The 23,929-nt window shown below is 43.3% G+C and overlaps 1 protein-coding gene across 4 annotated transcripts in view; it reads right to left on the bottom strand.

The window, feature by feature from the left end:
- The window catches only part of macrod2 (mono-ADP ribosylhydrolase 2), a 540,574-nt gene extending 516,867 nt beyond the window's left edge, over positions 1 to 23,707 (bottom strand). For all 4 annotated transcript variants that reach the window (XM_080536433.1, XM_080536435.1, XM_080536434.1 and 1 more), the window contains exons 1-2: positions 23,529 to 23,707; positions 14,134 to 14,235 (exon numbers count right to left, since the gene is read on the bottom strand). In XM_080536433.1, coding sequence (XP_080392559.1) covers positions 14,134 to 14,235; positions 23,529 to 23,565 — 139 coding nt within the window. In that variant the 5' untranslated portion in view covers positions 23,566 to 23,707. The remainder of the gene's footprint in view (positions 1 to 14,133; positions 14,236 to 23,528) is intronic.
- Positions 23,708 to 23,929: the final 222 nt, after the last annotated feature.

Raw genomic sequence — 23,929 nt, 5'->3', positions numbered from 1 at the left:
TTGCATTGGCCATTTTAAGTATAGCCAGGCTATGTTGTGTGGTTGTCCCATCTTTCAGGAAAAAACGTTATAGGCCCTCTCTGAAGTACGATTATAATTATAAGCACAACAAGATGGCAGTTTGAACCATTGAAAGAAGTTGACGCACAAAAGAAATTGACGCAGCTTTATACACACATTTTTTGGGGTGGAGGGCGAATGTGGTAGACCAATCACGAATTGTGTAGCAATTACAGTAAATTAATAAGAATAATATATGGCTACATATGATATGTTAGATAATTGTATTATAATAATTATGTATATGATGTATTATAATAATTACGTTGTCATTATTGCAACTAATTTGAACTCTTCAGTAGAACAAAGCATAATATTAATTTAATTGTCCTTTAACTGCACAATCATCTTACAGGCCGAAAAACACTGCAAACAGCAACCTCAGCAGCGCATGTGTTTTTCAGTGCCCATGTTAACGGTTTAGAGCACTATTGAATGAACACTCTAGTTCCACACTCTAGTTCCAGATGCAAAAGTGTATTAATTGACAACAACTAGAGTGTGCGGCTTCTACTTCATTCTATAGTATTCTGCTCCGTCGCCAGCACCTTGCCTAAGTGTTCTGCGGTGTGCGTTCTCTTCTTTTTTAAAAACGGTTTAGAGCAGCCAGGTTAGAGGTGCGCGTCTCACGGCATCTAGAGATTCGGACTCTCGCCTATTTTTTCAGCGTGCCACGCGCGCAAAGGCAAAACTCAATGTACAAAGATAGGGCTGGCAGTAGCAGCTCCACAGTTAGAGCCACAGAAGACACGCTGCAGTATGGAAGCCGCAAGCGTGAGTTGCAGCAATTCCGCCACACGCACACGCGCTGCTGTACACAGGAGGCCGGTGTGTTCCAGGCAATTAGGCATCCAAGTAATGGATTGCCATCTAATGATTCCCTTTGCAAATTCATAATTGATATCACATAACATAACAGGCTCATCACTTTCGACATCAATGTCTTTACTGTCATAATTAACTATTTATTACGCATCATAGTCATCATTAAAATCAATTAATCACAGTTACATTATTATCGGGGTCCTATTGTCATCCTACATTCATGATCTGGGGTATAGCTACATGTTACAACTATTATTGAGAATATACAAAAGAATAATGCATGTACTGTGAATTGCATAATGCATGTACTTTAGTGTTAGTGTTCCAATTGTTGCGGCTCTTTCTGGATGCAACGCGCCGAAGACTAGTTATGGTTTCCTGCTCGTTCCCAGTGCCACACTCGTGCTCACCACTTGACTGGCTCTGACTCTTACAAAGGATGTTAGCATTTTATAGAGGTAAGAGAAATGCTTCTACTGTCCGATCTGGGCTATACAAAAAATATGACAGCCAAGGCATGAATTTGAATATTTTATGTAATTGTAGAACAGAAAGGTCACCCTGGAATCGACCTCACTTGGTGAGGAACAATACCGACTTCACTATAGGAATTACATTGGCAATTGTCTTTTTTGGGCAGAACTACAAGTGAAAATGACGACCACGAGCGGCCACTAGGTTTTTACGGCGATTGATCCCCTGGTATGAATCAAATCATACGGTCTCAAAGTCTCAAAGTCGACAGTCACCAAAGGCTCACTCAATCATTCGTGAGCGCATCGAGAACCAGCAACAAGTCCCAAAATGAGACAGATTGCCTGGAGACCGGATGGATGTGGCGTGCTCCCGTCACAAAACGACAGATCAGGGAGTGCCCGTGTAGTCGTTTCACCAGGACCAACATGGCATGCCGGATGTTGACATAGATCTATAAACAAACACAGTCACTGTTGCTAGGTGACAATTTAAACGACCCGCCGGCTCTCAATTTAAACCACCCACCGGCTATTTTGTATGAATTGTCAGCCTAGCTATCCACTCAGAGAAAAATATGGACAAATTCTTGTCAGTGTCTAAAGGAAAAAAGGAAGACGCACCCCCCCCCCCCAAGTGTTCCAGGTAAAGTCAAAAATGTAAGATCAGAAAATATGACGAAGCATACCTCTCCTTTGGGTTCACTTCTACTGAGGTCGATGCGAAGGAGCAATCAGTGTGTGTACTGTGTTTCAAAACCCTCGCAGCTGACAGCATGAAGCTCTGTAAGCTGAGGTGTCACCTTGAGACAACACACTGAAATGATGCTGACAGAGCCCCTTGACTTATTCAAGAGAAAGCTCGATGAATACCGAAGTCAGCAGATCTAGCAATGCCCAGCTAGCCTCCTACACCTATGGAGTTGCCCAATGCAAGAAGCAGCACACTATAGCAGAGGAAGTACTACTCCCTGCTACTATAGATATGGTCTCTACCATGATAGACGAGGCAAGTGCCCAAAATCTGAGAACTATCTCCCTGTCCAACAACACAATAGCGAGATCCATCACTGATATATCCACGGATATGAAAGAGCAGCTTATAAGATCAAGGATAAACGCACCGCTCTTCAAACGGATGAGGCCACTGACAGCAATAAGGACTGCCTTTTTAATAGCCTATATACATTGATACAAATCGTTTCACAGAGGATTCGCTGTTTTGTAAATTATGTTCCAACGCGGACAACAGAGAACTGTTCAAAATCATTGAGAGCTATATGAGAGAAGTGGGTTTAAAATGGGAGGACTGTGTGGGGATTCACACAGATGGGGCTCAGGCCATGTCAGGGAGACAAGGAGGGATGGGCGAGGGCTGATCAAGTGTGTCACAGCGAGAGCTGAGTGGAAGCACTGCATCATACACCGTGAGGAGCTCAGATCCAAACAGCGTGACAGTGTCCAGAGCCGAATGATGTGGTCAACTACATCAAAACAAGACGAAATATGAAAAGTCGCCTTTTTTCTGCATTGTGTGGAGATGGGTGCAGACAGAGCACACTGCTGTGCTGTTTCATAGCGAGCCTGATGGCTCTCTCAGAGAACGGTGCTGTAGGATTTTTGTGCTGAAAGATGAGATCAGGATCTTCCTGGAGGAGAAAGGGAACAGACTTGCAAGCAAGTTTATAGATGAAGAGTTTCTCATGAAACTGGCCCATCTGAGTTCGACACGCCTAATGAGTTGAATCTCCAATTGCAGTGCACCAACACACACCTGCCACAGCTGACAAGACAGGATACACTCCTTTACAAGGAAACTGGATATGTGGGCCAGGAGATTTCAGCAGGGAAATGTTGACTAATTTGGCAATCTCAAGTCATTCAGTGAGACAATGAAGATGCAGTACATCCAGGACTGGCTGGGTTCTGGATTGGAGAGTGGGGCAACAATGCTCCCTCATTGGCCAGAGAGCAGTGGCAGAACTTGCCACATCATAATCTCTGTGAGATAGGATATTCTGCAGTTGCCTCCATCAAATCAAAATACAGATAAAAACCGAAGATAGAGAATAAACTGAGAGAGGCAATCTAAAACAACAACAACCCCGCTTTGAGAAGATTTGCAAGGGAAAACAAGCAGACCTAAGCTACTGAATGTGTAAGAGTCCTTGGGTCTGAGAAAGGCGCTATATACATCTAAGATATTTTTATTATTATTATTATTATTATTATTATTAGAATAGTAATATAGTGCAGGGAAGATCAATAAGTTCTGTGTAGGCTTTTTTCAATTTATGATTTCCACAAGGGAAATAGTAATCTGTAACATCGGAAAATTGCTTTTTTCAATCCATGATTTCAATGAGAAGGATAAGAATGTGTAAGATAGGAATATGGTTTTTATTTTGCTATGTTACTTGTTATGTTAATTTTCTCTCCAGAATGTAATATTGTGGGTAGTGTCATGACCCAGACTCATGGAGCGAGACAAACAGGGGAGACCACACGTCAGAATCAACAGAATAACATGATATTTAGGGTTAGGGTTAGGGAATGAGGCGCAGGAGCATGAAACTGCTTAACCTGCAACATAAAGCTCAAAGATCAATGGTTTTAAAGTATGGCATTTTAGTGATACTGCTTGTGTGGGCTACTGGAGGTGGAAGTCTGTTTCTGTTTGTCATAATAGATTGTCTAATTGTTTTAATTTTGTTATCCGAAAAAAAAAAAATCACTGCATTTTTTCAGAGGAAAGGTTTGGTACTAATTGACCCTTCGGTTTGGTTAGTCTAGCAATAGTGGTGTGTATTATTAACATCCCTGTTAATGATATCAGGAAAGAGGGACGTTCAGTCTCTATTCAACTCAATGTTATAGGAATGCAGTTTCTCTTTGTACAGCTCCAAGTGAACATGAAGTTTAGTTTTCCGCATTTGCATTCTGCTCAGCGACACTCTTTTTAAACGATTGTCACTGAATCCAAGGAGATTTCTCCAAGGAGCTCTTCTTTACCAGATATTAATTAGATTTTGACGGGAACAATGTCATTAAGTATATCAATAGTTTTTGTGACAAAATCATATAAAAGCTCATTTACTGGGGCAGATGTGAGACTGGGAGTAGCTGACATCATTTATATGAATTGATTGCCAGTATTTTCACTCATATAACATTTCTTGGTACGTTTTAGACTTACTGAGAATGACCAGGAAGAGATTCAAAAGATCAAGAAAAATGCAAAAGTAGTCAGACATAGCAACATCAACAGCCATAATAAATGAAGAATTAAAGCCTCTAGTGAGGAATAGATCTAGTGTGTAGCCCCAAACATGAGTAACACCAGATACATAGTACATAATAGTGTCTATTAACTCAGAAGACCTATAGCAAGGCTGTCATTTACAACATCTATATGGATATAAAGTAATATTAAAGTAAACCCGTATTAAAGCCGTATTAAACAGTAATACATTGGACATACTATTTACCTGCACTAAACCCTGGGAGCACATCACCCCCACAACTGCAACAACTTCACTGGCTCCCCATAATACATAGAGGGCCCTATTATGCACTTCATAAGTCTTAAGCAATAAGACGAGGCGGTAGATCTAAACTTAAGACGTGGAGGCGTGGTCAAGGCCACTTTGCTATTATGCGTGCGGTAGTGGGCGCCTAAGACCCGGCGCTAAGCCCAGAAATTAGTCATGGGTGTGTTTTGGGCGTCTTCTCAATCAACCCAATCAGCGTGCCAGGTGCCATTCCCTTTAAGAACCGGCTGCGTTAAGTCATAAGCGCTATGCTATTATGCAGTTCATAGGCGCTTCCGCGGTTTGCGCATGCGCGCTGACCCACTTCTTAAGAAGTCGGTCGGCGCGCATGCGCAAACCGCGGAGGCGCGCTCGTGTTTCAAAACGTGCATGAGGTCTAGCGCCTAAGAACTTTTCAAACCACTTCTTAGCGCTAGGCGCAAAGTCAGATCGCATAATAGCAGGGGCGCCTAGCGCACTTCATTAACATATGAACACTCCCACAATGAGTAATATATGCACGGGAGTCTTACGTCTTATGTGTGGGCGCCTAGCGACACCTGCATAATAGCAGTAGCGCGTATGAAGCGCATAATAAGGGTGGCGGTAGGTCTTAACCTGGCGGTGCGTCTTAATTAAGACTTAAGACGGCAAGTTAAGAAGTGCATAATAGGGCCCAGAATCTCCTTCAAGATCCTCCTCCTCACCTTTAAGGCACTCCATGGCCTGGCTCGCACGCTTGACGACCATGCCTTTTCTGTTGCTGCACCCCCAAGCTGTGAAACACCATTCCACCTGCCATCCAATGCTCTGATACTCTCAATACATTCAAGACCAGACTCAAAACTGACTAACACTATCCCCCATAGCTGCCTGATCTCTTCATCTTCATCTTTTTTTTCTTTCTCTGTTATCTTTTGTATCTCTATTCTGTTTTTGTTTGTTGTGTTTTTTTTTGTTTATTGTCCTGCTTCTCTTCTCTTTTTTCTGAACAGCGTCCTTGAGTTTGAGAAAGCCGCTTTAGAATCAAATCTATTATTAGTAGTAGTAGTAGTAGTAGTAGTAGTAGTAGTAGTAGTATTATTGTTATTATTATTATTTAGTACAACAGCGAGATATTCAAAGGAAGAAACATTTCCTAGGTTCACCTATTTGCAATGAAAGTGGTCAGAAAAGATTATAGCAATTCTCCCTTTCTTATTTACTCTGGGTGCATCAATAACGTTGAAGTTCGGGGGGGCTGATTCCAACCGCACTGCTGCCTTGTTGTTCATATCAAGCCAAGCCTCTGTGAAGAGTAATAGTTCCAGGCTGTGCTGTATAATGGGGTCATTGATAATGAGGTCATTGATCAGTAGAGATGTAATTGATAGAGACCTTATGTTAAACAATGTTACCATAATGGTTATTGATGGCTGCTGTTGGGGGGGAACTGGACTGTTTAGGGAATGGTAATAGGTTAGAATTGTTACTTTTTCTATTATTGGAAATCTGCTTTGGCCTAATATATAGTATCTACATCTGCATAGTATGTAGGAATAGTTATCCAGTTTGACAACGTTGCAGTGTGAGTGGAATTCAGCCTTTACTGGCTCCCAATAGCATCAGATTCAAGATCCTGGTGCTCGACTACAGGGCAGCAAAAGGGACAGCCCCAGCCTACCTGCAAGCAATGGTCACCCCCCAAACTTCAGCCCGTTCACTCCACTCCTCCACCTCTGCTGGCCAACTGGCCCCACCACCTCTAGGTCAATGCAGCAGTCACGCTGCCCGGTCTCGTCTCTTCACTACACTGGCTCCCCGCTGGTGGAACGAGCTTCCCACGGATGTCAGAACTGCAGTCACTCCCCATCTTCCCTATCCCCGTCGAAGACTGAAGACCTCCATCTCTTCAGGCTACACCTTAACTGCTCCTCCTGAGACATCTACTACCCCCCCTGCACTGTATCTCCAGAGACACCTGCTTCCCCCCCTACTGTTTCTCCTGAGATTTCTACTACCCCCTTGTACTGTTTCTCCAGTGTCTCCTAAAAAAAATAATCTTCTAGCACGACGACTGCCAATGGCCGCTGGCCTGAGCTAGATTACTTTTCCTGCTACGACTGGTTGATTGATGATTCACTTACTTAGTCAAATGTATTGATTGTAAGTCGCTTCAGAATAAGGCATCTGCTAAATGCCAAAAATGTAAATGTAATGTAATAGGTGAGCAGAAAGCATCTCAGAATGGGCAATGTGTCGAACCTTGAGGCGATGGGATACAATAGCAGAAGGTCACGTCGGGTTCCAATTCTGACAGCCAAGAACAGAAAACCGAGGCTGCAGTGGGCACAGGCTCACCAAAACTGGACAGTTGAAGACTGGAACAATTTAGTCTGGTCTGATGAATCTCGATTTCTGCTGAGGCACACAGATGGTAGGGTCAGAATTTGGTGCCAACAGCATGAATCCATGGACCCAACGTGCCCTGTGTCAACCGTCCAAGCTGGTGGATCTGATGTAACGATGTAGGGAATGTTTTCTTAGCACATTTTAGGCCAATCCATCATCGATTGAATGCCACAGCCTGTTTATTGAATTGAATATTGTCGGTGACCATGTGCATCCCTTCATGGCCACTATGTACTCATCTTCTAATGGCTACTTCCAGCATGATAATGCACCATGTCACAAAGCAGAAGGCATCTCAAACTGGTTTCATGAACATGACAATGAGTTCAGTGTTCTTCTCTGTGTTCTTCCCAGTCACCAGATCTAAATCCAATAGAACACCTTTGGGACGTGGTGGAACAGGAGATTCACAGCTTGAAAGTGCACCTGAAAAATCTACTAAAACATGAAACATCTTCTACCCCCCAACACTGTGTCTCCTGAGACACCTACTACCCCCCAACACTGTGTCTCCTGAGACATCTACTACCCCCGAGCACTGTGTCTCCTGAGACATCTACTACCCCCCAACACTGTGTGTCCTGAGACATCTACTACCCCCCAGCACTGTGTCTCCTGAGACATCTACTACCCCCGAGCACTGTGTCTCCTGAGACATCTACTACCCCCCAACACTGTGTCTCCTGAGACATCTACTACCCCCCAACACTGTGTCTCCTGAGACATCTACTACCCCCCAACACTGTGTCTCCTGAGACATCTACTACCCCCCAACACTGTGTCTCCTGAGACATCTACTACCCCCCAGCACTGTGTCTCCTGAGACATCTACTACCCCCCAACACTGTGTCTCCTGAGACATCTACTACCCCCCAACACTGTGTCTCCTGAGACATCTACTACCCCCGAGCACTGTGTCTCCTGAGACATCTACTACCCCCCAGCACTGTGTCTCCTGAGACATCTACTACCCCCCAGCAATGCGTCTCCTGAGACATCTACTACCCCCCAACACTGTGTCTCCTGAGACATCTACTACCCCCCAGCAATGCGTCTCCTGAGACACCTACTACCCCCCAACACTGTCTCCTGAGACATCTACTACCCCCCAACACTGTGTCTCCTGAGACATCTACTACCCCCCAGCACTGTGTCTCCTGAGACATCTACTACCCCCAACACTGTGTCTCCTGAGACATCTACTACCCCCCAGCACTGTGTCTCCTGAGACATCTACTACCCCCCAGCACTGTGTCTCCTCCTGAGACATCTACTACCCCCCAGCACTGTGCCTCCTGAGACATCTACTACCCCCCAACACTGTGTCTCCTGAGACATCTACTACCCCCGAGCACTGTGTCTCCTGAGACATCTACTACCCCCCAACACTGTGTCTCCTGAGACATCTACTACCCCCCAGCACTGTGTCTCCTGAGACATCTACTACCCCCCAACACTGTGTCTCCTGAGACATCTACTACCCCCCAACACTGTGTCTCCTGAGACATCTACTACCCCCGAGCACTGTGTCTCCTGAGACATCTACTACCCCCCAGCACTGTGTCTCCTGAGACATCTACTACCCCCCAACACTGTGTCTCCTGAGACATCTACTACCCCCCAGCAATGCGTCTCCTGAGACATCTACTACCCCCCAACACTGTGTCTCCTGAGACATCTACTACCCCCCAGCAATGCGTCTCCTGAGACACCTACTACCCCCCAACACTGTGTCTCCTGAGACATCTACTACCCCCCAACACTGTGTCTCCTGAGACATCTACTACCCCCCAACACTGCGTCTCCTGAGACATCTACTACCCCCCAGCACTGTGTCTCCTGAGACAATCATGGGCCAGAATCTCAAAGGAATCTTATCTTATCGTCCAATATCTTGAGGAATCAATGCCATGAAGAATTGAGGCTGTTTTGAGAGCAAAGGGAGGCCCAGTAGTGTATATGTTTTATGAAGTGTCCATGAAGACATTAATTATTTCTAAATTAAGGTTCATCCAAAGATATCATCACCCCCCTCACAGAATGTTAGGCAGCACCCCCTCACAAAATCTAATTGCGATAAAACATTTCCCCCTGCTTCTCTGCACTGTGAAAGAATATTTGACGACGGTATGAGAGTTGGTCCCATTGCTTGGTCCTCGTTAAAATAACCTGACATCTAAACAATTTCCACTCTTTATCTCTGCAATTCAGGAGCTGCTATAATACACTTCATTTTGCCAATCTGTCTGATAAAGCAAACCATTATCTTTGTCATAGCCTCGGTAAGGTTGAAAAGGTTGGTCTTCAATTTTGCCTGTACTGGATATCCGGCGAATTTATGTGAGGGGGCTACAACCTAATATGTTCGAGGGGAAGAAGGGGAGCTGTGTAGCATATCACATGTTAAACAAGTAATTCTGGTTACTTTTGACCGGAGAATGGGTGAATTTAATATTAATATTCTGGAGGACGGTTGTTGAGGGGAATTAGGGTGGATGGGGGGGCGGGAGAGGGGTTACTGATTACAGGGGTAATCAGTAGGGTTACTGATTACAGCTAACACATACTGCATGACTCGTTATATTATTCCTTTCCATGAAATAGACTTCCTCCAAGTATTTGGGTGTGTGAGAGTGAGAGTGGAGTATTAATGTTAGTGTTAAACACTGTGAGCACGCTGTGGGGTGGTGGAATCAGGACAACTATCCTAAATCTGAGGTAGTACGCGGTGACATACAGTAGGTGCCTGCTATAAGCAGCGCATGATTGGAAAATAGTGTACTTTTCACTCACACTAACCACTACATTGTCCTCCTTAACATTCTTTTTTTTTGTAATCAATTATTTATTTCAAAACAGTACACGTGAAAAACACAATTACAACACCAAACCAAATAAGTGTCTGTCCTGACTTTTCTTCTTCATCTTATCTTCTTAACATTCTTAACATTCTTAACATTCTTAACATTTGAAATGGAACACAGATGCCTCTTCACCAAACTTGCAACATTTCAGGCAGCACCCTCCTCACTGTAGCCCCCTCACATCTTTCCCTGTCCTTGATACTGTACATTAGCTACAAAACATGGTGTTAAAGTAAAACTGCCAAGGACAAACACTAACAAAAGTATATCTTCTCATGTGCGATCATCCCCCGTATGCGATGTAGCGATTACAGATTCACAATTCATCACACTACTGTACGTGTGAGCTCATTAGTGATCAAAATAATTGCTGAAACATTTTTTCAAAAAATTATCCGATGTGTGCGCTGACAAATGTAAACAAAGAAGGATGTTAACAGGTGCAAGACACATATCGCACAGCTCTTCACTGCTCTTGTCACCACCTTGTGGTGGCTTTCAGCAGCACTTCACAATGTGACATTTCTGCAGCAAAGGGTCCCGCTGAAATGTCAGCCTGTACCTATTAAACCCCTACCTACTGTATATAATTCTCTCTCCAAGAGGAGAGTCCAACTCTTTTCAGAGAAAACTTAGCTGATTGTTTTGCGGTATTAGACCCAAAAGAACCGGGCTGACCGTGAGCAGCGATTAGGCTACTTTATTTCCTCAGTTTTGTTTATTTTCGGTGGTCAGTAATGTGGGGAATATTACCCATATTTATCTATATAAATAAACCCTTCAAAAAAAGTTCGGAAACATTATTTTGGTTGATTATTCCTCCCCTTTAATAATACCAATTGGTATTGTATTTTATATCGTTGGAAAGCCTGATTAGTCACATTTACAATGAGGGATTGTAAGGATCATGCATTCATGGAATGAGCAACACAGCTAAACGTGTGGGTAGCGGCCCACAAATATTTGCCAAAAAATCCCCTATATTCTTCTGTTGGTATTCACTCTCGTTTTGAGTTGCTTGGTGGATTGGATGATTGCACTCTCCCACAGTGATAAGGAAAAAACAACACATATTGGCCATTTTTACACTTTATAAATGTTACACTGTCAGGGACCTCAGTAGCGTGTGGAAGATCCATACGCAGTCACAACAGCTTGGCACCTCCTCATGCAGGTCACCAGCCTGGTCACACACTGCTGTGGGACGGCATCCCATTTCTCAACAACGCAAGTCAGCCAACATGGTTGCGTTGGTCACTCTGGAACGTACAGCACCCAAGCTGATCCCACAAGTGTTCAATTGGGTTGAGGTCTGGATTCACGGCAGGCCATTCCACCCTCTCCACTCCCACTGGAGGTGCTGGAGGTGCTCTGTGATGATCCTGGCTCTGTGGGGTCGAGCGTTGTCCTCCTGGAGGATGGAGTTAGGTCCCAGATTCTGGAGATATGGGATTGCCACTGGCCCCAGAATATCATTCCTGTCAATTAGGTGCCATTCAGGTGCCATTCACACACCTGTGACTGGTATACACCTGCCAGCACTTGAAGCTCAAAACGAGAGTGAATACCAACAGAAGAATATTGCAGGGGATTTTGGCAAAAACATTTGGGCCACTACCCACACGTTTAGCTGTGTTACTCATTCCACGAATGCATGATCCTTACAAGTTGTACCTCGTTGTAAAGGTGACTAATCAGGCTTTCCAACGCTATAAAATACAATACCAATTGGTATTATTAAAGGGGAGGAAGAAACGACTGAAATAACGTTTCCAAACTTTTTTTGAGGGGTTTATATGATCTGTTTTGTCATATACAACATTCCATGGCCTCACCAATCCCCATATAGTGCGCGTGGAGTCCATGGCAACCATACAACCATACGGGGCCCACCCGCTGTGCCGACGGACCACGATGCCGACAGTTTATTAGCGGATTTCTGCGAGAGCTGACAAGACGGTACATGTGGGAAAACTAGGGTTAGGGTTAGGTGCTAGGGTGCTACGGTTAAGGTTAGGGTTGGGGTTAGGGTTAGGGTTAGGGTTAGGGTTAGACATGCCAGCATGTACCAAGTCGACGTAGCACCTAACCCTAACCGTAGTTTTCCCACATGTACCGTCTTCCCACATGTACCGTAACAGAGAAGCGGAGAGCATTCACATGCAGGGAGGGCTGTCGGCACAACGGTCCGTCGGCATATTGATGCGGCACCCAACCATACAACCTGTTGACGATGTCCCGGGCCGTTCACCCCAACTCCTAAACTAACCCTGAAATGTTTAGGCTCAATGGGATTCCCGTCAAGTAGACTAGTTAAAATGAGGCTAAGTTGAGACTGAGTTAAACAGGCTACTACAACATGGGCTACGAATATAGTAACCTGCCTCACACAAATTAAGTTCTCATCACGACTCCCATCTTACCCAAATCTGGGGTCTGATTTCAAATAATGCTATTAAATAAATCAAGTCTCAAGGGCTCTGCACACAGCGTGCGATTTCTGTTGCGCGTCAACATTCCATTTTGAAGTTTGAATGGAAGTCTATGAGAACATCGCATTTCAACACACACGGCCCCGATTTTAATCGCACGGCGAAAATTCGATTCCATTCATTTTGAATGGGAAAAAGCACAAATTTGACAGTGCGACAAAACTCGCACGCCGTGTGCTTTGTCCCATTCAAAATGAATGGAATCGAATTTTCGCCGTGCTATTAAAATCGGGGCCGTGTGTGTTGAAATGCGATGTTCTCATAGACTTCCATTCAAACTTCAAAATGGAATGTTGACGCGCAACAGAAATCGCACGCTGTGTGCATTGGCCTTAATTCACTCCATCCACACAAAGCTAATAATTAGTCATGTAAATGATTGATACGGTAGTGTGTGTAATGTGGGTTAACTAAGTCAGGATAGGCGCCAGGCTCCGGGACAGGGGGCCAATAGCTCAAAGGGTTACAAAAATAAACATTGAAGGATCCCTGCCAAAAATACTGTCCCTGGGCTCCGAATGAATCAAATAGACACCACAACATGGCCCTAAAGAGGCAACAACCCCTATAGAGCAAGAGACGGGACACATGAGAAAATGACGATAGGGCTTCTTTTGATAACAAAGCTTTTCTGTAAACATTGAGCTCCAGGCAGGATTCGAACTGTGGCCTACAAGCTACCTGGCACAAACTACAGTACTACATGCCTCTCATAGGGCTTTCACACCGCCACGAAACCATTCCGGTTTGCATTCCCGAACCCAGTCTGGAACCGGCCGGCCGTTCACGGCTGGAACCAGAACATAGTGGTTCTCAGCGCAAACCAAAAACTAGAACCGTGAAGTCGTCAGTGGGTGTGTCGTATTCTAGGCTGCAAAGACTAGCAAGAAGGAAGGAGACCAAATGTAATCTAATCTAAATCTAATCTAATAAAAAAATTATCAAAAGTTTCATAATTCTCTCTATCTTCCTCACATGCTCAGCAAACACGCACACGCGTGAACGAGAACTTCGTAAGCCATTTCTATTCCAGTAATGGAGCAGCTGGTTAGTAAGAGAACGTGTTTAGAAAGTGTCTTTTTTTTTTTTTCATAGAAAATAGTGTTTATTTCAGATACTGTAGTGGAAGATATTATCCTCATTTCCAGTGAAGTAGCTGCCATCTTGTTGTGACATTTTTGTTTATCCCGCCCCTTCGTCACCCAATGTTGACGAATGGTTCCGGTTACACTGGTATGTATGTATCCATTGCATTGCAATATTTTGGCTTGACTAGCGAGTGTGTGTCGTGATTTTCAACAAGGTTGAAATATATTTCTGTGTTTCAAAATAAAAGTCAGAACATTTTGATTGGTTTCAGGTGAAGTAGCTTAGTAAATGTGTTAATCTCACCTGATCTAATGCATTTTGACTGGGCCCTAGTCAGTGTTTGTCAGCAGTGTCTGACCTTATGGAGATTGTGTGCTGAGGCACTGAGGCGTGTTTGTGTTTCTCTCACCTTTACCTCCCTGTCTCCAGGTGGAGATCTTGTCCAGGCACACATAGTCTGAACGGCGGTACTCCTTCCGCCTCTCCTCCAGCTCCAGACTGAGCAGCCGGGCTGTGGAAGGCAAAGAACAAAGTTAAAATCCTGTGACCAGGTAATTCATTTGTATTCTCTCTACAGTACATGACATACAGTACAGATGTGCTTATTTCATACACACCCCGCTGTGTCCTTTGTTTGTCTTATTGAAATGTACTGTGTTTATATTGTGTATTTATTTTGTATTTATTTATTTTTATTGTGAATATCTACAGTATAATCTGTTCTGCCTGTTCAGCGACTACAGATGAAAATGAGTTGTTTCGCTCTGGCAGTTGTACAATTCAGTGTTGTCATCTTATCGCGCAAAATAAATAAAACAATACAAATAAATAGGTGCATAGATAACTGTTAAAAAATATACATGTGTTACTATAAAGAAAATGCAACAAAAATGTCCAGGATCTCAATTAAGATAAAGTATAGGGCATTGGGGTTTTAACTTGATGCAAGTGAAGGGTATTCCAGGTTAAGAGAGGCTAAGAATACTAAGAAAGCACCAGTGAAAAGGAAGTTTGTTGTGAAAGTTGGGTTGGGTTTCCTCCCTAGGCAACTAGGTGCATTAGAGCTGTGATGTTTGGGGCATTCCCTTGCCATCCCTATGCTGCTGTTCGGCTACTCCTCCCTCTGTATGGTTACATCTGAGACGCTTTTTTTCAGCTTTTATTCTACATGGATGAATAAAAGCAATGCTTTGGGTCCTTGAACACAATAGTGCTCTTTGAGCTACACCACTACAATGGTCCGTTACTAAAACTTTTAGTTGACCCCTTCTAACTTATTCATACTAGCGATCGACCGGAATAGACAACTTCCAAAGACAAAAAAAGACAGCATTATTATTTATTATCAAAATGTGTGTTATTTAAGATGTTAGTCAAGTACAGTTCTGTCTGTCATTCCTGTTAGTCAGTGAGCAGTGACAGACCTGAGTCAAAAGAGTATTAATACAATTACTTTCAAGGCACTGTTTTATTGGAACATTTGCATTTTTAAAAGTTTGTAGTTTAATATTGGAATGTATTTGGAAAAACATATTTTAAAAGAAAATGTAGTGCATACATAAAGCAGTTCATTGTCCAGATCACCTTACGTGTGGGCATGTGAAAATGGCTTCCAAATGCCATGAATGCAATTCAAACTTAGGGGTCGCTAGTTTTTACCCATGGTTTAGAAAACTACAACTTTAAAGCTTTAGGGATTAATGAGCTCACCCTTCCCAAATTAGTCTAGCTACTGCCTGGTTAGTTTACATCCATAAGCACCATGCTAGCATACTAGGGTTGGGCGATTTTACAGTTATACTATAAACCACGGTTAATAGCAACAAAAATCGCCCCGCGGTGGCGCAGCGGTCTAAGCATCAGTCTCTGGTGAAAGCTGCCCACCGGGGACTGGGATCGAATCCCGGTCTCGCCAGACCCGGATATGGCCGGGGCCCACAGGGAGCGGCATATTGAGCGGCCGCTCCCAAGGGGGGTATAGGACTATTTCCGGACAAGGATCCGTCGCGCAATACCGCCCCCGGGGTGCCGGAATAACGGTGTTGGGCTCGAGGAGCCAGACAGCTCGTCTGCCTGGCTATCTCCTCTGGGGCTGCCGGCCACGGGGTCGTGCGGCGGATCCTACGCAATAGGCAGGGGATAATTGGATACTAGGTTGGGTGCAATTGGATACCAAATTGGGTGAAAAAAAGGGATAAAATCAGAAAAAAAAATGTTAAAAAAAAAAATAGCAACAAAAATATTAATTTGTCAATACCGTCATGAAAACGTAAAAAAGCTATAAACGCATTAAGAGTGTTTGTCCAGCACCACTGTCTGTCTGGTTGAAGATGCTTTGAAAGTGATGAGAGAACTTTTGTAATTTGTCACATAACCTGTCAAAAAAGACGTGACATAGCTTCTACTCAGAACGGATAATTAGAAAAAGATATGGCAAGCTTGGTCCCTAAAAAAAAGCAACTGCTGCAATTTGGAAGCCTTTCGGGTTCCGACCAAATGACAAGGGCGAGCCAGCAAACCTTGACGAGGCTGTGTAAGATGTGCATGAAGAAGGTGAAATATTTTGAGCTTCTCTGAGACCAAGTTTGATGAATCCATCAAAGACCCAGAGATTGAAATAGTCAACTACACAGTCATCAGAAACGACAGGAACAGGTATGGGGGTGGTGTCTGCATGTATATTCACAACGATATTATCTTTAACACCCGTGATGACCTGAATCATGACAAATTAGAATCTGTTTGGGTTGAAATTATCTTTAACAAAGCAAAACCGGTGCTGGTTGGTTCTATCTACAGACCTCCCGATCAGAGTGATTTCTATGATATTCTTGAGGGGTGCTTGGATGACGTTGACTGTGTGGAAAAGATTCTTATTGGAGATTTGAACACGGACATGCTCAGAAATGAAGCATCCGTTTTCAAATCCTTCACTAGGTTTTCTGAATTACACGGTCTCCGTCAACAAATTACCAAACCCACTAGGGTGTGTATTTCTACTCAAACCACCATAGATCTCATTCTAACATCGGATGAGTCCAAAATCTCCAAGAGTGGGGTTATTGTATGTGGGCTAAGTGATCATTACATGATCTTTTGCACTCGTAAAAAACAAAAACCCAAGGCTGGCGGTCATAAAACTATAACTACTAGATCCCTTAAATCCTATTCTAGTGAGGCCTTAAACCATAAACTGGAGAATCAAGACTGGTTTGATGAACTAAAATGCACACAGGTTGAAGAGGCATGGCTAGGTTTCAAAACCAAATTCCTAAATATTATTGACAGTATAGCCCCCATGAGAACCACCAGGGTTAAAACCCGATCGGAACCATGGATGAATTCGGACATTCTAAATGCTATGAAAGTCAGAGACCTAAAATGCTCTGAAGTTCAAAAATGCAAATCAAAATTAGTGAAACACTTAAACGAAGATCACAAAACCCACTTTGAGAAAATTAAAAAACAATGCAACAAACTATGCAATCAGGTAATTACCATGACCAAATCTGCTAAGAAAGAATACCTCGATAACAAAATCGAAGAAAACTTAAACAAACCACGTGACCTTTGGAAGCTACTTAATAGCCAACTAGGTTGCAGTCAAAAACTCAAAACCAGGTCTACAAACATCAGCATCAAATCTGGTGATTCTCTCCTTACAGACAAGCTGGATGTGGCTAAGTGCTTAAACACTTTCTTTACAACCATAGCCACTAAATTAGTTAACAATCTACCACCCCACTCAGGGCGTTATGGTGTAGAGCACATCCGTGAGTTCTACAATAAACTGGGTGTACGCAATGATGATTTTAAACTCTCCATGGTGTCAAACGATGAGGTGTTTAAAAAGCTAGGCGCTCTACACTCAGAAAAGGCCACGGGCCATGACAATATTCCAGCCAGATTTCTAAAAGACTCAGCTGCCTCCATTACCCCAATCATCACCCACATAATAAACCTCTCCATCAAACAGGGACACGTCCCCCTTGACTTTAAAATAGCAAGGGTAACCCCACTGTATAAAAAAGGAAGCAAATTAGACCCAGGCAACTACCGACCTGTTTCTATTCTTAATTCCATCTCGAAACTTATGGAAAAAATAGTTTATGAACAGGTCGATAGGTACCTTACCGAAAAAAAGCTGATGTATGAATTTCAATCAGGATTCAGAACATCCCATTCCACTGACACATGCCTTCTCTATTTGAACGACCACATCAACCATGAGGTGGACTCGGGCAAGTACTGCGGCATGGTCATGCTGGACCTCCAGAAGGCCTTCGACACAGTAGATCACCACATATTGTTAGATAAACTGAAAGCAATAGGGTTCGATAGAACATCGGTGAGCTGGATGCAATCCTACTTAGAGGGGAGGGAACAGGTGGTTAGTGTGAACGGAACACTGTCCCCCCCCCTCCCAGTGACCTGCGGCGTTCCACAAGGAAGCATTTTGGGACCTTTACTGTTCCTAATATATGTGAATGACATGTCATCAGCATGTGATTGCAATTTATTCCTGTTCGCGGATGACTCGGCTCTGCTGGTCTCTGACAGGGACATATTGCAGGTGGAAAAAGCGCTAAGCACTGAACTGAGTAGAATCTGCATCTGGCTAGCTGACAATAAACTATCAATACACCTAGGTAAAACTGAAACCATCCTATACGGATCCCCATCTAAACTCAGAAAGGCTGAAAATTTTAAAATAAAAGTGGGTAACATTAATATCACAAGAAAAGAGGATATTACATACCTGGGCTCCATCTTAGAGGCAAATCTTTCCGGAGATAAAATGGCAGCAAAAGTAATCAAAAAAGTTAACCATAGAACTAGATTCTTGTACAGGATATCCTCACTTGTCAGTAAAAACACACTGAGGACCCTATCAGGAGCTCTCATTCAATGTCACTTCGACTATGCCGTAACATCATGGTACTATAGAACCACAAAGGCCCATAAAACAAGACTCCAGACAGCCCAAAATAAACTGGTTAGGCTTCTGCTAGGTCTCAACCCTAGGACACATCTAACCGCTGCTCATTTTTTGAGCCTTGATTGGCTACGAGTAGTTGACAGAGTGCAGCAGCTTGCACTGGGCCTGGTCTTCAAGATACGCTACACCACAAAGACACCCAAGTACCTGTCAACATACTTCCAAAAAGTGAACAACGTCCACACATACAACACCAGAGGAAGCTCCACGAACCACGTTCAACCGCGTTGCACCACAAACAAGGGGTTAAACTCGTTTGCAAACTATGCAGTAAAAATGTGGAACGCCCTTCCTATAATCTTAAAGGAGTGCAAAACACTGCCCACCTTCAAAACCACTCTCAAAAAACATTTACAGGAGGCTGCAATCCGTAACTGGACCCTCTAAATCAAAAATCAGATTAAAAGACCCGAACTACCCACTGTACATACTTTGTGTTTTGTCCCCCGCCCCCACCTGTGGTGTATGTCCCCACCTGTCCTACCCGCTGTACATACCTCAAGGACCCCAAGGAATCAAGGACCCCAATTGAAATAAGCCAGTGGCTTTCTTGGGTTTTTATCCTGTTAGTTGACCTTGTATGTAATATGTACTTTCATGTACCTACTTCTGCAAATCTTCTAATAAAGTTTTCAATCAATCAATCAAAAACCTTATGTTTTGTTGTATTGTTCTTCCCATGATGGATGTGTGTTTATCTTGTAGATAGTAATAGTTATTTGTCTGTATTATCTTGTAGATAGTACTAGCTTTTTTGTCTGTCTTACATGTAACGATGAATTGAGAATCAAGGACCCCAATTGAAATAAGCCAGTGGCTTTCTTGGGTTTTTATCCTGTTAGTTGACCTTGTATGTAATATGTACTTTCATGTACCTACTTCTGCAAATCTTCTAATAAAGTTTTCAATCAATCAATCAAAAAAAAGAGGTGCGAGCAGAATCAGAATCGAGAACCGGTTCCAGTTGAGAATCGTAACAAATTGTTCAATCTATTGGAATCAGTGACGTGCAACGATGAGGTCAATGGTTGGTGAGGCAGATTTACAGGCATACCAACCATCAATTTAACCATAGTCTTTATACTTCCTTTACGTTTATCACCAAGACCGCTTGGATCAAGTTCATACTCGTCTGCAAAAAGCTGATCTTTAGTGCAACGATCCAAAACCTCCTCACATGGAGTAGCAACAAGATCCTCTATCCCTGCCATAATACCGATAAGACTATCTGTAAAACTCAGAATCAGGAATATAGGCTACTTCATTACCAAACCAACAACAACAGCCGTGATCCGGTTTGTCAACCCACAGCAAAAACACACGCAAACAACAACAACCAAACCTAGCAACCAAATCAACGGTTAATTTAGGGATGTGATACCGCCCAAATGTGATACCGCCCAACCCTAGTGCATACATCTAGGCTATCAACTGTGTTAATGGACATTGTAAGATTTTATCAATCATACGTATTACTTTCTGGTTCGATGCACGGCTATACACTCGCTTATTTGCACAAATCGTTTTATATTTCCTGGATACATACAACAAATACCAATTAGGCTATAACTTGAGTCTGTTAGAAATATGCCATATCTGGCCACCAGAGCGAAATTCAATTTGAAATTCCAAAGAATAACATCCTCTCCTATAATAATAATATACCGTAACCCCCCGAGATGGACTTGTAGTGTCAGACATGAGCTGTGGAGCTTTTCTGATGTCCCTTTCCAATTGTAAACAAACCTGTGTCGCCCCGAGACACTCGATTTTAGAAAGTGCTTTTCGGGACCAAACAATATTCATAAAACATTTCACAAATTATTTTTACGTTTTTTTTTTTATTATTTTATTTTAGATACACTGAAATACACAGAAAAAAACATGTGTATTCAGAGTACTCTCATGCCACTCTCGCTATACCAAAATTCAGATTTAAGAACCACTTTGACTCTTTCGTTGAATTGTAATGGTGTGTTCAATTATGGGGCTTTTCCACTAGAGGGCTGACCCGGGTCAGCCCGGGCTGGCCTGCTTCTTTGGCGCTTTTCCATTTGTCGGCCTGGGTCGGGTCGGGTCGGGTCAGGTCGCTTCTTTAGCTACCCATCGAGATCAGGAACCTTTTTGAGACCCGGAACCTTTTTGCCAGGCTGCGTGTGACGTGTGACGCTGCACACCGTTGATTGGTCAATGGAAATCGTCATCCCATGTTCATAGATTTTTTCGCTAACCGCCATCTTTAAATACCACATTCGCTCTTGGAAAATGTCACTACAGTTTCTGTAATAGCTTATTAATAAAGATTCGAAAAAATTATGCTGACCATCGTATTATCTTAGTTTAATGTCATTTCAATGCATCATATAACTTTTATTTACAACAAGCATAACACAAAAATCGCTATTATGCACCGTCTTTGCCCGTGAATAACACCGGCTGTGAAGGTGGTACAAACACAATACTCCTTTGCTAACTTCACCATCGGTATACGGTCATTTTGAGCCCTTAACCACCGCGCTGACACCCCGAGAAGTTGTGCCTGCAGCACCGCGCCTGCTGGTTCAAACTCCCGTTGACAGCGGGGGGAGAGAAACGTTTTAACAGGGAATTCGCTCCGCGCTGTGTCGACCGTGATAGGAGTGTAGGATCGACACCATTCAAATGGTTTTGGATTCCCTGTCCTCTCCCCTATCCGGACACGTTTGAATTGTTATCCTAACCCACGGTAAACCGAAGTTATTAACCCGCAAAGGGTGCCTCCGTTTACCGTCTTTGCCAGTGAATAACACCGGCTGTGGAGGTGGTACAAACACAATACTCCTTTGCTAACTTCACCATCGGTATACGGTCATTTTGAGCCCTGAACCACCGCGCTGACACCCCGAGAAGATATGCTTTTAACCGTAAACTCAATGAACCGGGAGTTCACCGCTGCTCTAAGCAGCAGCACGTCATGGAGGATATCAGCGGGGGGAGAGACAATTTCTACCCGGGAATTCGCTCCGCGCTGTGTCGACCGTGATAACAGTGTCGTATCGACACCATTCAAATGGTTTCAGATTCCCTGTCCTCTCCCCTATCCGGACACGTTTGAATTGTTATCCTAACCCACGGTAGATCACAGTTATTAACCCGCAAAGGGTGCCTCCGGGCTGTGTTGTGTCTCGTGAAAATATACGTCACCACCATGGCGCGCTTTTATGACGCGTAACTCCGCCTACTATCTCCTACTCCTCCTACTCGTTCCTGGTCTGTTGTGTATAGTGGAAAACCAGAACTGTTCAAAAGCGGGCCGAAGCGAGCCGACCCGAAGCGAGCCGGGCCGATAATGGAAAAGCGCCATTACATTCAGTGTATAATAACACTTGTATTGGGTTTACATTCAAACACCAGATCACTTTTTATGGTTATGAAACACAATACGCTGTTTTAAAATGTTTTGAGTGATTTCAAACAGTTTCTTCAAAATGTACGCTACCATATGGCCAACTTTGGAAGGCACTAAAAACATACCAAAACACCTAACAGATTAAATCCAGCTTCAATCACTAAGATTACATCGAAAGATATTTAATCTCTATATGTTTTGTATTAGGCCTAGGGCTTTTATTTCAGAAAATAAGAGTCCAACATTGTCCAAAAAGGACACCTGTTTGCAAAACATGTGGCTCCAAAATCCGAATAGCCTCTTGGTGTACATGTTGTTGTCTACAGTAAGTTGTGTTCAAAACTTATTTCTAAAGGTCTTGTTGTTATTGGCATTATTTGAATAGACTTTCTATGAGTAATAGCCAAATAAAAAGCATTTCTAAGATGAGTGGTGACATGTATGTAGGCAGTATGTAGACTACCAGTAGTGTAAAGTGAAACTGAAAATACTGAAAATATAATATGAAACTGAAAATATAACCTGAATTTTAAAATGGCCATTGAGACATGAGGACTCGAAACGCAAAATGTGGGACTTTTTTTTTACCTGAGCTCTGCAATGTATAGGGACTCTACTTGATATCTGCCCCATTATGACTTGGAACTTAACTTGAGACTCTAAGCCGGTTAAGACTTGCTTTGGACAACATTGTGAGGTCCCATCTCTGGTATTCATGACAACAGTGAACTCTTACAGTTGCACTGACCTCATGGTACAGGAGTCAGTTGCTTTCCACTTAAAGTTTTAAGAGATACTATTTAGGGCCTCATGCATTCAACAAATGTAGCCTTAAACATTGATATTACAACTCTGTTGGCACTGACAGTCCCTTTCATTCGTTTAATGGCATTCTGTCAGTTCCAACAGTGGTGGGGGGGTAGTACGCCTATGTGAAGACTAGATATGATGTCTTATTCACATAGAGAACAGCCCACCCTAGCCCCCCACCCCCCATCATCATCATCATTCGAACAGGTGAATTTGCTCCAACGCACGGCCTAATGCACACTGTGGTTTGTGTTTGTGTTATGTATTCTATGTTTTGTTGTGTTCTGTCAATGTAATAATAAACGTGGGCAGTGTTTTGACAGGTGGTGTGGACATGCAGTGTCAACCATGGTTCAACGGAGACTAGGCAGAGAGAGTCGCAACGTAAGCACCACAACATCTGATCTGCACACTGTCAATACTTCGGGTTGCTTTCTAGATATCTAGAAATATTATGCATTATGCAATAACCGGCTTAATGAACACATCTTCTTCCACTGACAGACAGAGCAAAGCGGCTGTCAAGATGCATGGAATAAAGCATGGAATTTCAGGATACAGATATTAATATTCCCCCCAAAATAAGGCTTATTAAAATTAAGCCTACCTTTTTCTGTTTTCCAGTCTTTTTTCTTCTTGCTCATACTGCCGAGATGGTGGGATTTCCAGTGGCTGTGTTTGGACTGTGACAACCCCAGAGCTGCTCACAGCTGAGTGTGTTCCCGGGAAGTGAAAGAGAAAGTAGTGTAAGAGAACCAGAGCTCTTTACGATGGCTCACCTGTGAAGCTGTCAAAATGTTCTATGGACCTCAGGGTTTCATGCAACCTAGCATGAATGTGAATGCGCCCGTAAAATTATTGGTGTTGGAGAAAATCACAGCTAAACGCGATTGGCTGTCGAAGAACAGGGAAGTGGCTGTGCGATAGGACCGCCTGATATGGCACTCAGGGTGGCGTTCGTCAACTTGCTCTGAGAGCGCCGGAATGGAACGTGATAAAGGGAACCGA

Source organism: Nansenia antarctica, assembly GCF_963989245.1.
Source record: "Nansenia antarctica genome assembly, chromosome: 1".
Lineage (NCBI taxonomy): Eukaryota > Metazoa > Chordata > Actinopteri > Argentiniformes > Microstomatidae > Nansenia > Nansenia antarctica.
This window is presented reverse-complemented; position numbering and strand designations above follow the sequence as displayed.